This window comes from Ovis canadensis, chromosome 1, assembly GCF_042477335.2.
Source record: "Ovis canadensis isolate MfBH-ARS-UI-01 breed Bighorn chromosome 1, ARS-UI_OviCan_v2, whole genome shotgun sequence".
NCBI lineage: Eukaryota > Metazoa > Chordata > Mammalia > Artiodactyla > Bovidae > Ovis > Ovis canadensis.
Window position 1 is genome coordinate 199,859,061 of NC_091245.1, and position 15,370 is coordinate 199,874,430.

The 15,370-nt window shown below is 36.9% G+C and overlaps 1 protein-coding gene across 2 annotated transcripts in view; it reads right to left on the minus strand.

Annotated features, from left to right (window-relative positions):
- The window catches only part of IL1RAP (interleukin 1 receptor accessory protein), a 162,151-nt gene that overhangs the window by 11,644 nt on the left and 135,137 nt on the right, over positions 1-15,370 (minus strand). For both annotated transcript variants that reach the window (XM_069557732.1, XM_069557741.1), the window contains exons 9-10: positions 2,668-2,811; positions 1,204-1,347 (exon numbers count right to left, since the gene is read on the minus strand). In XM_069557732.1, coding sequence (XP_069413833.1) covers positions 1,204-1,347; positions 2,668-2,811 — 288 coding nt within the window. The remainder of the gene's footprint in view (positions 1-1,203; positions 1,348-2,667; positions 2,812-15,370) is intronic.

Sequence of the window (15,370 nt, forward strand, 5' to 3'; positions counted from 1 at the left end):
TGGACTTTTGGATGATGATTTTGGACATAAAGTGATCCAGCTAATTCAAAATAAGAATAAATATTAATGTCCGTTCTCTCTCTCAAATTATCAATATAACTAAAAAATATGCTAAGTGATTAATGTAAACAGGATTTAGGGGAAGAAAATAAATTAGTTTGTTGTAAAGATCAGATATATTCATTCATTTTAACAGTACAGAGTTTAACAGTGGGTTTATGAGTGCTATTATGCATTTATAAAAGAGACTTGAATGTAGCATCACTTTACGTGTTACTGTCTGGATCTGAAAATTAGATGTATATTTTATTTTAAATCATTCAGCATTTCAATCTTTTTATACCTATTAGGATATACTGGCCTTTGTAAAATGTTAAACTCATTTCAAATGTGTAATTTGATATGAAGGAAGAAACAGACACAAGGAAAGAGGGGATTTGAGCAGCACTGGTTTTCAAGAAAACAAGAATAAAAAAAAGGAAGGAAAATATTCTAATTACTATCAGTAAGTAATATAATGGAGGATTCCATGCACTCTCTTCTGCGCCTCACTTTTTGCAAAATCGAGTAAATCTTATCTGTATACAAATGTTTTAAACTCACTCTTTATGAAAAAATTCTAGGCAAATTAGTGCAAATAGTTAAACCTTCTAAAAATCTAAATATGAGTAAACAAAATGTTTAAAGCTGTGGCTCTTAGCAGAGCTCCAATGTACTCTGCATCTACACTTTCCTGACATTGTTTTTAAAACTTACTGGGGAAATATTTTAAAACCTAAAACTGCACTTGAATAATCTACATCTTACAATGTAGAATTATTCCTGTTGTTTAGTTGCTAAGTCATGTCTGACTCTTTGTGACCCATGGACTATACCTTGCCAAAACTTTTTGTCCATGGGACTTCTCAGGTAAGAATACTGGAGTGGATTGGCATTTCCTTCCTTATGGCATCTTTCTGAGCCAGGGATAGAACCCACATCTCCGTGTTTCTTGCATTGGCAGGCCGATTCTTTACCACTGAGACATCTGGGAAGACCAGATTTACTCCTAGAGAGTCTCTATCTGTTACAAAACGAATTGGGCATTTAAATGTCTAAAGATGTCAACACAGAACTGTGCCATGACTCTTACGTGTGACCTGAAGCTAGAGGTCTACTCTGCCTTTCAGTGTAGCATCACCTGTACTCATCTGAAATACCTACTTCCCCCAGGCAGACTGTCTCGGTCAAAGATGCACAGCTTGTATCCAAATTCATTCTCCAAGACTCCACGGAGGGTCAGTAATACAAATTCTTCTTCTTCAGCATTCCTTGCATAGGATACATAAATATCATATTCCTTTCCATCTAGCAAAAATTCAATAAAAGACACAAAACACAGATCCAATATAAATTAGTAAAGTTTCTCAATAGTGCTGTATTTTTTCTTAAATCAAACTTTTGGATATTAGACATTTTCATTTTTTACACATGTGAATTAGCTGACAGATTTCAGTGTGATTCCCCACCTGTGACAGGTCTCCAGGCAAAATGACTATTTTAAGGTGTAATTGCAAATTTTATCTGATGTGTCTTCTACTCTCATCTCAGTGAGTTCAGAGTTTGCAGTGGAGAATGAGTGAGGTTCGGCTCATTCGACTATGAACTGATGGAATCAGGAAGCAAATAGTTATTCAGTCAGAGATGCTGGCAAAAATACCATGCAGAACATTTCTAATTCCTGCCCTCGTATGTCACTCACTAATATATAAGAATAATACATTGAGAAAAACCTTGAGAAATGTTTAAATCATGTATACCTGAAAATATCTACAATTAAAATATGCTTAGATTTGATGAACCAATTTTTCTCCCAGTTGCCTAATTATAAAAATCATCTCTTGTTAAAAATACAGGTGCCTGTCTCTTCTACAAGCCACTCAATGATATTCTTTATGGGATGGGTATTAGAATTGGTAATTAAATGTTTCATTCTTGTCACCTGGCATAGAGGCACTAAAACAGTGTTTCTTAAACTATAATGTGTACACGAATCATTTTGGGATACTGTTGAAATGTAGATGCTGATTCATAATAGGGGCTAGCCTTTAGATGCTCCTTTTAGTAAGCTCCCATGTGATTCTTCTGGTACACAGATAACCTGTGAGTACAAAGTGTGGACATACACTGTTTAGTACAATAACCACAAGCCACAAGTGGCTATTAAGCACTGGAAATGTATCTGGTCTGAATGGAGGTATGCTGCAAGTATAAAACACAATACATGCTGAACTTTGAAGATTTTTTAGTACCAAAAATAAGACTAAAATATCTCTGTTAACGTAATATTAAATTACAAGCTAAAATGATAGCCTTTTGAACATGTTAGATAACATAATTATTTAAATTATTTTCACTTTTATTTTCTTTTTCCTTATGTGACCACTAGAACAATATTAAATTACATACGTGGTTCATATTGTATTTCTATTCGGATAGTGCCAATCTAGACTAAATCATATATTGACCCAAGAAAGCAGACTAATATGCATTAGAAAGATTTTCAATAGTAAGGGATGAAACCAAAGTTAGTCTGATTATATCTTCCAACTAATCCAGGTTTTATCAAGCCAATATGTTTTCTCAAGATTGTAGTCAGGATATATACATGAAATTCTCATTACTCACCCAAAATGGTTTCATCTGTTCCAAAATGAGCCCGGTAAAACAAGACCATCTCCAGCCAGTAAACATGGTAAATAACAATGAGAATCACCACCAGGAGAACTGTGGCTCCAAAGCCACATGCCAGTTCCACTGTGTACCTTGGAGCTATCATTGGAGAGACCAACAAAGAAACAAACTGATTTGTGCATGATAGTCATGGTGACCCATCATTCTGCAAATAGCTGGTTAAACCAAGCAGCTGAGTCATGAACCTGACCTATATCTGTGAACAAGCAGAGATCACATGGTGGAGGTTAAGCACTATGTTCTAATACCAGATTGTGGCCTATTTATCTTTTTGTTCCCAGAAACTGACACAGAAGGTGCTTTTAAACAACTATATGATTTGAATACACTTCGATGATATTACAATTAAAACAGATCTTATCGGGAACAATTTAAAAGGTCATCCAATCTGACTCACAAACTGACAACTAAATCTTCTCAAAAATATTTTTGTAAAGTGTAACTCCATCCTATGTCCAGCTCTTACTAGACTAGCTCATGACACTGGTAGAACTGTAATTGTTGGAGCAGCTAACTGAGCAAAAATTTTAATGTGTTTATATCAGTCTTAGTTTCAACCTCTTGTCCAGTGCCATATGGAAGAAATTTAATTCCTTTTTCTTTATATTTCACAATAGGCCTCAACAATTTTATTATCATTGAACAGAAAATTAGGGTATCCACCTAATGCTGAGTATGCTTGGCTCTCAAAGTATCTCTCAGGTGTACAGATCTGGGATATACATTCTACAAGCCTGCTTCTCCACTCTTTCTCACACACCATTAAACTGTACATTGTTACAGTTGTCTAGGTAGAGAGTATGTCTTCTTCATCCATCCTATCTTGAGAACTCTGCGAACTGAATGAACATTTCTGGATATAACATTTCAGACTTCTAAGTAGTGTTATTTAAAATAAGTCTAGTACTATGTGATATTTAAAATAAGTCTGAAAGTGAAAGTCACTCAGTCTTGTCTGACTCTACTGGAGTGGGTACTCTTTCCCTTCTGCAGGGAATATTCCCAACTCAGGGATCAAACCCAGTTCTCCCACATTGCAGGCATATTCTTTATCAGATGAACCACAAGAAAAGCCCAATACTAGAGTGGGTAGCCTATCCTTTCTGCAGGAGATCTTCCTGACCCAGGAATCAAACCTGGGTCTCCGGCATCACAGGTGGATTCCTTAGCCACTGAGTTATCAGGGAAGTCCTAAAATAAGTCTAGTACTATACCATGTATTTGCAACTTCATGTGGCTGCTTTATCAGCTTTACTAGTGCCAAAGAATGCTCAAACTACTGCACAATTGCACTCATCTCACATGCTAGTAAAGTAATGCTCAAAATTCTCCAAGCCAGGCTTCAGTAATACGTGAACCGTGAACTTCCTGATGTTCAACCTGGTTTTAGAAAAGGCAGAGGAACCAGAGATCAAATTGCCAACATCCGCTGGATCATGGAAAAAGCAAGAGAGTTCCAGGAAAACATCTATTTCTGTTTTATTGACTATGCCAAAGCCTTTGACTGTGTGGATCACAATAAACTGTGGAAAATTCTGAGAGAGATGGGAATACCAGACCACCGGACCTGCCTCTTGAGAAATCTGTATGCAGGTCAGGAAGCAACAGTTAGAACTGGACATGGAACAACAGACTGGCTCCAAATAGGGAAAGGAGTAAGTCAAGGCTGTATATTGTCACCCTGCTTATTTAACTTATATACAGAGTACATCATGAGAAACGCTGGACTGGAAGAAGCACAAGCTGGAATCAAGATTGCCGGGAGAAATATCAATAACCTCAGATATTCAGATGACACCACCCTTATGGCAGAAAGGGAAGAGGAACTCAAAAGCCTCTTGATGAAAGTGAAAGAGGAGAGTGAAAAAGTTGGCTTAAAGTTCAACATTCAGAAAATGAAGATCATAGCATCTGGTCCCATCACTTCATGGGAAATAGATGGGGAAACAGTGGAAACAGTGTCAGACTTTATTTTTTTGGACTCCAAAATCACTGCAGATGGTGACTGCAGCCATGAAATTAAAAGATGCTTACTCCTTGGAAGGAAAGTTATGACCAACCTAGACAGCATATTCAAAAGCAGAGACATTACTTTGCCAAGAAATGTCCGTCTAGTCAAGGCTATGGTTTTTCCAGTAGTCATGTATGGATGTGAGAGTTGGACTGTGAAGAAAGCTGAGCACTGAAGAATTGATGCTTTTGAACTGTGGTGTTGGAGAAGACTCCTGAGAGTACCTTGGACTGCAAGGAGATCCAACCAGTCCATTTTGAAGGAAATCAGCCCTGGGATTTCTTTGGAAGGAATGATGCTAAAGTTGAAATTCCAGTACTTTGGCTACCTCATGAGAAGAGTTGACTCTTTGGAAAAGACTCTGATGCTGGGAGGGATTGGGGGCAGGAGGAGAAGGGGACAACCCAGGATGAGATGGCTGGATGGCATCACTGACTCGATGGACGTGAGTTTGAGTGAACTCTGGGAGTTGGTGATGGACAGTTAGGCCTGGCGTGCTGTGATTCATGGGTCACAAAGAGTCGGACACGACTGAGCGACTGAACTGAACTGAACTGAGTGAAACTTAAGAGTTTGAGATGGAACAAAATATTTCTGGATCTGAAACAGAAGTGGGTTAAATTATATATTAGCTGATTTGACAATTACTTATTGGCATCTACCATTTGCTAGAAGCTGTTGAGGTTACAACAGTAGATAAAACAGGAAGGGTCTCTGCCCTTTTAGGGCTAAGATTCTAATGCAGGGAAGTAAATAAGAAAATAAATAAGACAGTTACTGTTAGAGAGTGATCCATGCTATGAAGGAAATAAACCAGGGTAATATGAGGGAGGTAACTGAGGGGAGGAGTTGGGGCAGGAGAGGTATATTAGGTAGAGGTGAGAAAAAGCCTTTTCAAACACCTGAACATTGTGTGTATTAAGTGTTTGCCGGGACAAGGCACAGAAAAATGTTCTTCAATCTAGAACTGTTATCAGGCCTTCCTGACTTCAAAGTTCAGAGATCTTTGCACAACACTACCATGAAGTTCAATTATTGATCATGCCAGTGAAAAATCCCTTTTAAAACAGGTAGCTATTCTAAGGGGAAAATGGTGAGTAGCCTAGAGCAAAATCTGAAATTCTCTAATTAACAGGAAAAATCACTGAGTTTTGCATTCATTATCCTAAACTCAGGGTACTAATCCTGCTACAGATATAGCCTGGGAGTCAGCTGTACAGAATTACCATGTACTCTAATACTCATGATTTCCAGGTGGCACAGTGGTAAAGAATCTTCCTCTCAAATGCAGGAGACCCGGGTTCAATCGTTCCTTGGGTCTGGAAGATTCCCAGAAGTAGAAAATGGCAACCCACTCCAGTATTCTTGCCTGATAATCCCATGGACAGAGGAGCCTGGCGGGCTACAGTCCATGGGGTTGCAGAGTCAGATACAACTAAGCAACTGAGCATGCATGCGCACAGGCTTGTACTCAACCCATGAACAATAGTGCTTTAAAATAAGATAATAAATGCCATAAAGCTATGTCAGTGCAGTTGAGAATTTATTAAGATCAGTTTGAGTAGCTGGCATGAAAATTGCTGTGTCCTTGGTATTTCTGAGTGGATGTTATGTTAACGACACACTGGGCTAATTCCCACTGTCATCCTCATCATTTGCTCAGCTATTTTGGCTCTGCCTGGATGGACATTTCACAATAAGAAAAAATGAAAAAAGGTCAATGGATCCACTTACCTGAAATGGATTTTTCTTAAAAAAGATCAATAGTTACCTTGTTTAGTGATCAAGATATCAATTACACTCATGGCTTTCCCTCTGCCACATTCATTTCACTACTGCCTGTTTTATTTCTACTAGAGCTTTTTAATTTTGTGTCATGCAATTACACATGTCGTATTTACAGACTGCATTTTGTTGGGCCACCTTGATGATTTCAAGAAGTTCCTAATGCTATTTAACTAATTGAACTCAAGATAAATAATCCACAAGCCTGATTTTCTAAATGGTTTGAGTCACATTTAGGAAGTGCTCTAAAAAGCTTTCCAATATAACTTTGCTGGTTTGTTTGAAAGGCTGATCCTTAGTCCACATTTTCCGTCTGCCCCACCTCAAGTCTTTGATGTTTAGGGGGTAGAGATTTTACTCTGATGCCATCCCAAACCAAAGGGTTTCCAGTCAAAGGGGTGATATAGGACTCCTAAACTACTTCTATCTTTGTTCTCACTGATCATCTAAACAGGATGGAGACAAATTTAGTGACTTGCTCTAATGTTTCTTTCTGAATCAGAATTCCCTCTAGCCATTTTCCAGAGCCCAAATTTGCAGCTAACTACCCTTGGTTATGGAGAAGGCAATGGCACCCCACTCCAGTACTCTTGCCTGGAAAATCTCATGGATGGAGGAGCCTGGTGGGCTGCAGTCCATGGGGTCGCTAAGAGTCGGACACGACTGAGCGACCTCATTTTCACTTTTCACTTTCATGCATTGGAGAAGGAAATGGCAACCCACTCCAGTGTTCTTGCCTGGAGAATCCCAGGGATGGGGGAGCCTGGTGGGCTGCTGTCTATGGGGTCGCACAGAGTCGGACATGACTGAAGCGACTTAGCAGCAGCAGCACCCTTGGTTAAGCCAGCACAATAGCTCTAGTCTTTTTCCTTGTTTCAAGCTATCAGTCTACAATTTTGTTTCTCCTTGAAAACTTAAATTTATCTCCTTCATATTCAGTATCATAGTAGGGGCCTTGTTATCCACTGAATCTCCCAACCAAATACCAGCTTCTTGAATTTTCAAGCATTCCCTGCCATGGAATATTTGTCTATTCTTTGCTCAATTGTTGTTACTACTTGACAATTTTTGGTGCTACAATAATAGTCACTTGCCTGAATAACAAAGAGAATGTGTGCATGTGTGTGCATGTGCTAAGTCCCTTCAATTGTGCCTGACTCTCTGCGACCCTATGGGCTGTAGCCCGCCAGGCTCCTCTGTCCATGGGATTCTCCAGGCAAGAATACTGGAGCGGATTGCCATGCCCTTCTCCAGGGATCTTCCCAACCCAGGAATCGAACTGAAGTGTCTTATATCTCTTGCATTGGTAGTCAGGTTCTTTACCACTAGTGTCACCTGATAGTAAATCAAAGATTTATAACTGAATTAATCTTCAGACCTTATTTGTTTGGCTATTTTAGTTCAAACTTGTACATTTTGAAAATCAGCTTCTGGTCTTAGAGAAGTGACAGGGGCAGCCTTCTCTCCATAACATCTAAAATATTATGATGATTTAGGGGTATGCAAAGATTTCTTAGAACAAAGAAAACAATAACCATTAAAGAAAACATTAATAAATTACACCTCATCACTAATGTACCACTGAAGATAGGAACTGGCAAGATACAGAGTGGGAGAAAGTATTTGCAAAATATCTATCCAAGAAGGAACTGGTATCTAGGGTAGAAAAGAGAATTGCTCAGATCTGATAATGAACATACAAACAACCTACTTATAAAATGGACAAGGTATTTGAACACTCATAACACAAAAGAAGACCAATGACTGATAAGCATATGAAAAGGTGCTCAGCATCTTAATCATCAGTGAAACAAAAACTGGAAAATGAGGTACCACCACACTCACTAGAACGGCTGAAACTAAGATTGTTGTTTGCTGTTGTTTTAGTCACTAAGTCATGTTTGACTCTGTGACCCCATGGACAGGCCCCTCTGTCCATGGTATTTCCCAGGCAAGAATACTGCAGTGGGTTGTCTTTATCTTCTCCTGGGGCTCCTCTTGACCCAGAATTGAACCCACGACTCCTTCATTGGCAAGTGGATTCTTCACGCTGAGCCACCAGGGAAGCCCAAAACTAAAGAGTAACAACATTGAATGACAAAGATGTGACTACACTGTTTCAGTGAGAGGGGAGAATGATCCCACCACTTGGGAAGAAAGTGCTGAGAGTTTCTGATAAAACTAAGCTGGTAATTCTACTCATAGGTACTCACATCAGAGAAGTAAAAATAAAAGTCCATGAAGAGGCTTGGATAAGAATGTTAACAGAAGTTCTTCAAAACTGTGAACAACCCAGATGACCTCCACCCAGAGAAAGAATAACTAAGCTGCAATAAATTCTTTAAAAAAAAAAAGAAAGAAAGAAAACACACAATAACAACAACAAAAAATTACTTGGCAAACAAAAGCAGCTAACGACTGATACAACAGCATGACTATTAAGATTATTTTCTGAGTGAAAGAAGCTTTATAAAAGAGTGCATTCTGTATAGGTCTAGGTATACAAAGTTCTAGAAGAGGAAAAAAATAGTACATTCTGATAAGGAAAATCAGAACAGTTGCTTTGACAGTGGTGGAGAAGCTAGGAGTAGCAGGATTGATTGATAAGGGGAAGGAGTGGGAGGTTACTGTCTATGGTGATGATAATATTCTATACTTGATTTTAAGTTATACCATAAATATGTACACATTTTTAAAATATTATCAAAGTTCACATAACTGTGATTTGTAATTTGTCACTGTATACAAACTTTACCTAAAAAAAACCTAAGAGAACTATAAATAAATATTAAAATTTGGATAATATAAGATGCTTAAATGTTTAGGTGATAACTTTTACTCATGACTGTAACTACTTTAAAGGTATAAATAATAAGATATATTAATGTATGCATAGCAGAATGGATTGATGGGTAGATATGTGATAAATCAAAGATAGCAAAATGATAGAATCTACACAGGTTATATAATTGTTCACTGTATAATTCTCTCAACTTTTCCATGTATTTGAAATCTGTCAATAAAGTATCAAAATATAAAAATTAAGATGAAATAAACCTGCAGATTGAAACAAAGCTGAGAGAATTTGTCACCAGCAGATGTATGCCACTAGAAATATTAAATGGTTTTCCAGCTAAAATGTTACCAAAATGAATAGCGTCAGAAATGGAAAATATGCAAATAAATATAATAATAATTTTTTCTCAGTTCTTAATGTATTTAAAGAATACTTATTTAAAGCAAAAATAATAGCAATGTATTGTGGCATTTAAATGTAAATTGAAATGCATTGTTACAATAAAACAAAGACAGGAGAGAAAAAAATGGAACTTTACCATTTTAAGGTTTTATAAAATATGTCAAGTGATTAATTCAAGGTAGATTGTGATAAGTTCAAGACAAATATTGTAAATACAATAGAAAAAAATTTTAAATAACATGGAATTACTCAATATGCCAGCAAATTTGGAAAACTCAGCAGTGGCCATAGGACTGGAAAAGGTCAGTTGTCATTCCAATCCCAAAGAAAGGCAATGCCAAAGAATGCTCAAACTACTGCACAATTGCACTCATCTCACATGCTAGCAAAGTGATGCTAAAATTCTCTAAGCCAGGCTTCAGCAGTACATGAACTGTGAACTTCCAGATGTTCAAGCTGGTTTTAGAAAAGGCAGAGCAACCAGAAATCAAATTGCCCACATCCACCGGACCATCGAGAAAGCAAGAGAGTTCCAGAAAAACATCTATTTCTGCTTTATTGACTATGCCAAAGCCTTTGACTGTGTGGATCACAATAAACTGTGGAAAATTCTGAGAGAGATGGGAATACCAGACCACCTGACCTGCCTCTTGAGAAACCTATATGCAGGTCAGGAAGCAACAGTTACAATTGGACATGGAACACAGACTGATTTTAAAGAGGAAAAGGAGTATGTCAAGGCTGTATATTGTCACCCTGATTATTTAACTTCTATATAGCGTACATCATGAGAAACACTAGGCTGGAAGAAACACAAGCTGGAATCAAGATTGCTGAGAGAAATATGAATAACCTCATATATGCAGATGACACCACCCTTATGGCGGAATATGAAGAGGAACTAGAAAGCTTCTTGATGAAAGTGAAAGTGGAGAGTGAAAAAGTTGGCTTAAAGCTCAACATTCAGAAAATGAAGATCATGGCATTTGGTCCCATCACTTCATGGGAAATAGATGGAGAAACAGTGGAAACAGTGTCAGACTTTATTTTTGGGGGCTCCAAAATCACTGCAGATGGTGACTGCAGCCATGAAATTAAAAGACGCTTACTCCTTGGAAGGAAAGTTATAACCAACCTAGATAGCATATTGAAAAGCAGAGACTTTACTTGGCCAACAAAGGTCCATCTAGTCAAGGCTATGGTTTTTCCAGTGGTCATGTATGGATGTGAGAGTTGGACTGTGAAGAAAGCTGTGCGTCAAAGAGTTGGTGCTTTTGAGCTGTGGTGTTGGAGAAGACTCTTGAGAGTCCCTTGGACTGCAAGGAGATCCAACCAGCCCATCCTAAAGGAGATTAGTCTTGGGTGTTCATTGGAAGGACTGATGCTGAAGCTGAAACTCCAGTACTTTGGCCACTTCATGGGAAGAGTTGACGCATTGGAAAAGACTGTGATGCTGGGAGGGATTGGGGGCAGGAGGAGAAGGGGACGACCGAGGATGAGATGGCTGGATGGCATCACCGACTCACTGGACATGAGTTTGAGTGAACTCTGGGAGTTGGTGATGAACAGGGAGGCCTGGTGTGCTGTGATTCATGGGGTTGCAAAGAGTTGGACACAACTGAGTGACTGAACTGAACTGAAAGTCAGTAGGCCAAAGAGGCCAAATAGAATGCCAAGAAATTATCAAATTAATCCATAAGAAGTCAGGAAAGGAGGCAAAAAGCAAAGAATAGGTGCAACTCCTGGATAATAAGTAGGAAGATGGTAGACCTGAAGCCAATAATGCTAGTAATTACATTAAAGATAAACGGATTAAACATATAAATGAAAATACAGAAATTATCTTGTTATACTAAAAATCAAAAGCCAATAATATGCTATCTATAAGAGATGTATATTAAATATGAAGATATTGATAAAACAGAAGAATGAACAAAAGATATACCATACAAATACTAACTACAGGAAATCTGGAGTGGCTAAATTAATATCAACAAAATATTAACCAAAAAAAGACATGTCATAATTTAAAAGAGTCAATTCATTAAAAATATATAATAGTCCCAAATGTGTATGTATCTAAAAACACAGCTTTAAAATATGTGAAGTACATGGCAGAAGTGAAGAGAGAAAAATACATAAATCTATGTAAAAATTTCAATACCACTCTCTCAGAAGATGAGAGTTTAGCAGATTAAAAAAAATCAATAAGTACATTGAAGACTTGAACATCACTGACATCAGTTGACTTAGCTGACATTTGTCGTACATCAAAACTCCAGAATATACACCCTTTTTAAATGCATGTGAAACATTTACCAAGATAGACAATCTGCTGTGACTTTTAAAGAAACACCAATAAACGTAAAAGAAATGAAATGATGCAGAGTATATCTTTTCTGGTCATAACAGAATTAAATTAGAATTTATAATCAACTGTGCTGCACCATGTTAAGGACTTGTTACTTGTTCCCTCCAGTCTCACAGATATTCTGGGAGTTGAAATCGAAAGAATGACAAATGGAAGGCTTGAACCAGTTCATATATACAGTTTGCACCAGAACCACAACCTGAGCTGAAGCCTGTCTAGCACCAAATCCTATGTTCCTTCTACTTCACTCTACAGTCTTCCCAAGTAGTTCTAAGTCACAGGTGCCCTTTCCTTGCCTTTTAATATTCATTGCTGAATTTTTAGATTACCTAGACTTAATGACAATATGAAATATCAAAAATATCAAGATAAAGAGTGGAAACAGTCATTTCTAAAATTAAATTACATTTTAGTACATAACATGACAAAAAATGTAATCTGGAAAATTCCCAACCATGTATAAATTAAGTAACACATTTCTAAATAAATCCTGGGTCAAAAAATAATTATAAAAAATTAGAAAATAATTTGAATTGAATGGTAATGAAACTTCAACATTTCATCATTTGCTTGTTTAAGCTAAAGTGGCCTAATGAGGGAAGTTTATAGCTCAATGCTTATACAGGAAAAAGAGAATTATTTAAAAATCAGTGATGTAGCTTTCAACTTCAGATGATAGAAAAGAAGAATATATTAAATGCAAAACAAGCAAAAAGAAAAATACAGAATAAAATGAATAAAATACAAAATAGAGAGAAATAAATGAAAACATTTTTGTTCACTGAAAAAAATCAGTAAAACTGGAAAACCTCTTTATTGATTGATAAACAGATTGGATGAAAATCTAAATCGCTACTATCAGGAATGAATGGAGGGAGAATGACTATAAATTCTGCATGCATTAAAAAAATAACAAAATGATGTAAAAACTTTTTATGCCAAAAATGTGACAACGTAGATAAAGCATGAAAAATTATTTGAGGAGACAAATTCCCCAAACTGACACATGAAGAAACAGAATATCCAAATAGTTACTAAAGAAACTGAATTCATAATTAAAAGCTTTCCTATAAAGAAAATGCCAGGCCTAGACAGTTTCGTGGGTAACGCTTTTAAATATTTGAGTAAGACGTAATATCAATTTTATACATAAGCTTCCAGATAATAGCAAAGGAGGGGTCATCATCCAATTCATATCATAAGGCTAGTATGACATTTTTACTAGTCATATCACTGCAAGGAAAGAAAATCTCAGACTAATATCTCTCATGAACAAATATATGAGCAAATTCCCTAACATAGAAATCTTCTAAGATATTAGCAAATAAAATACATCCATATAAAAAGGGTAATAAATTCTGATGATGTTGGGGTTTACCTCAGAAATGAAAGGTTGTATCAACATTTTGAAATCAGCCAATGTAAAGTATAATATTAACAGAATAAAAGAGTAAAATAATATCATCATCTCAATGGATAAGAGTCTGAAAAAATTCAAGATACATTCATTATAAAAATAAAACGAAACAAAACTCTCAGTAAACCAAAAATATAAGCTTAATACTTCATGTAGATGAAAGTCATCTACAAAAACTTACAAGTAGCATCATAGTTATTATGAAAACTGAATGTTTGCCATCTAAGATAGGAAGCAATGCAAACATGGCTGTTCTCAATTTTTGCTGATCGTGCCACTGGAGGTCTGAAAGAGTAAGACAGTCAGGGAAAAGAAACCAAAAGTAGGAAGTTTGGAAAAGCAGTAAAAGTCTATTTATTTGTGGGTTTTCCAGGTGGCACTAGTGGAAAGAACCTTCCTGCCAATACAGGAGGCATAAGAGATGTGGGTTCCATCCCTGGGTCAGGAAGAGCCCCTGGAGGAGAGCATGGCAGCCCACTCCAGTATTTTTGCCTGGAAAATTTCAGGGACAGAGAAGCCTGGAAGGCTATAGTCCACGGAGGTGCAAAGAGTCAGACATGACTGAAGCAACTTAGCATGCACACCATGATCAAGTGTATAGAAAATGCTAATACATAAAAAAAAACCCAGAAACCCTATTTAATTAGTGAATTTGGAAAAGTCAAAGGGCCATAAAAATTAATTCCATGTTTTTTTTACAAATGTGCAATTTGTAATGAAAATATTTAAATATTATATATAATAGTATCAACAACATAATAGAGATAAATTTAACAATATGTGCGAAAGACTTGAAAGCAAAAAATAAAGACAAGCATTGCTGAGGATATTCAATTAGTCCTAAATAAACTGAGATATAATGTTAATGAATTTAAAAACTCAATACTGCTAAAAGTTCAATTCCCATTGAATCAATTTATAAATTAGTTTGCAATTCCAATCAAATCACAGGAGCCTTTAATGTAGAAATAGACAAACTGATAGTAAAATCTACATGAAAAATATATGGTCCCTGAATCCATCTTGGAAAAGAAAATATGGAGGAAAGAACATAAAGTATATGAGCATATGATTTCATGACTTACTTTAAAGCTGTCGGTCAAGACTAAGTAATATTGGACTGCTGCTGCTGCTAAGTCGCTTCAGTCGTGTCTGACTCTGTGTGACCCCAGAGATGGCAGCCCACCAGGCTCCCCCGTCCCTGGGATTCTTCAGGCAAGAACACTGGAGTGGGTTGCCATTTCCTTCTCCAATGCATGAAAGTGAAAAGTGAAAGTGAAGTCGCTCAATCGTGTCTGACTCTTCGAGACCCCATGGACTGCAGCCCACCAGGCTCCTCCGTCCATGGGGTTTTCCAGGAAAGAGTACTGGAGTGGGGTGCCGTAAATATTGGACTAAAGACACACAAACAGATTAATAGAACATAATAGGGAATTCAGAAATAGACTAACATTAAGAGAGTCTTTTTTTGGCCAAGGTGTAAAATCAATTCAATAAAAAAAGAAAAAGAGAGATCTTTCAATGTGGTTTCTGTATGAGGGAAAAAAAGACATGGGTCATAAGCCTAAATATGAAAGTCCTCATAAATGAAACATTGTTAATATAGGGTTTTAAAAAGTACCAGCTATAACAGAAGAAACTATTAAATGGACTTTGTCAAGGAATTCAGAGAGGGACCCCTACATATAGCATATGAACATGAACACAGATATCACCTATGAATCTCAGGATTAGCCGGCCCAGAATAGAATCCACATAAGCAATCACACAGCTCTTCTGGTACTAAGTGCACAAAGAACCAACCATGTTATACGTAATACTAATATAATTTCAGCAGAGATCATCTGGTCTAGT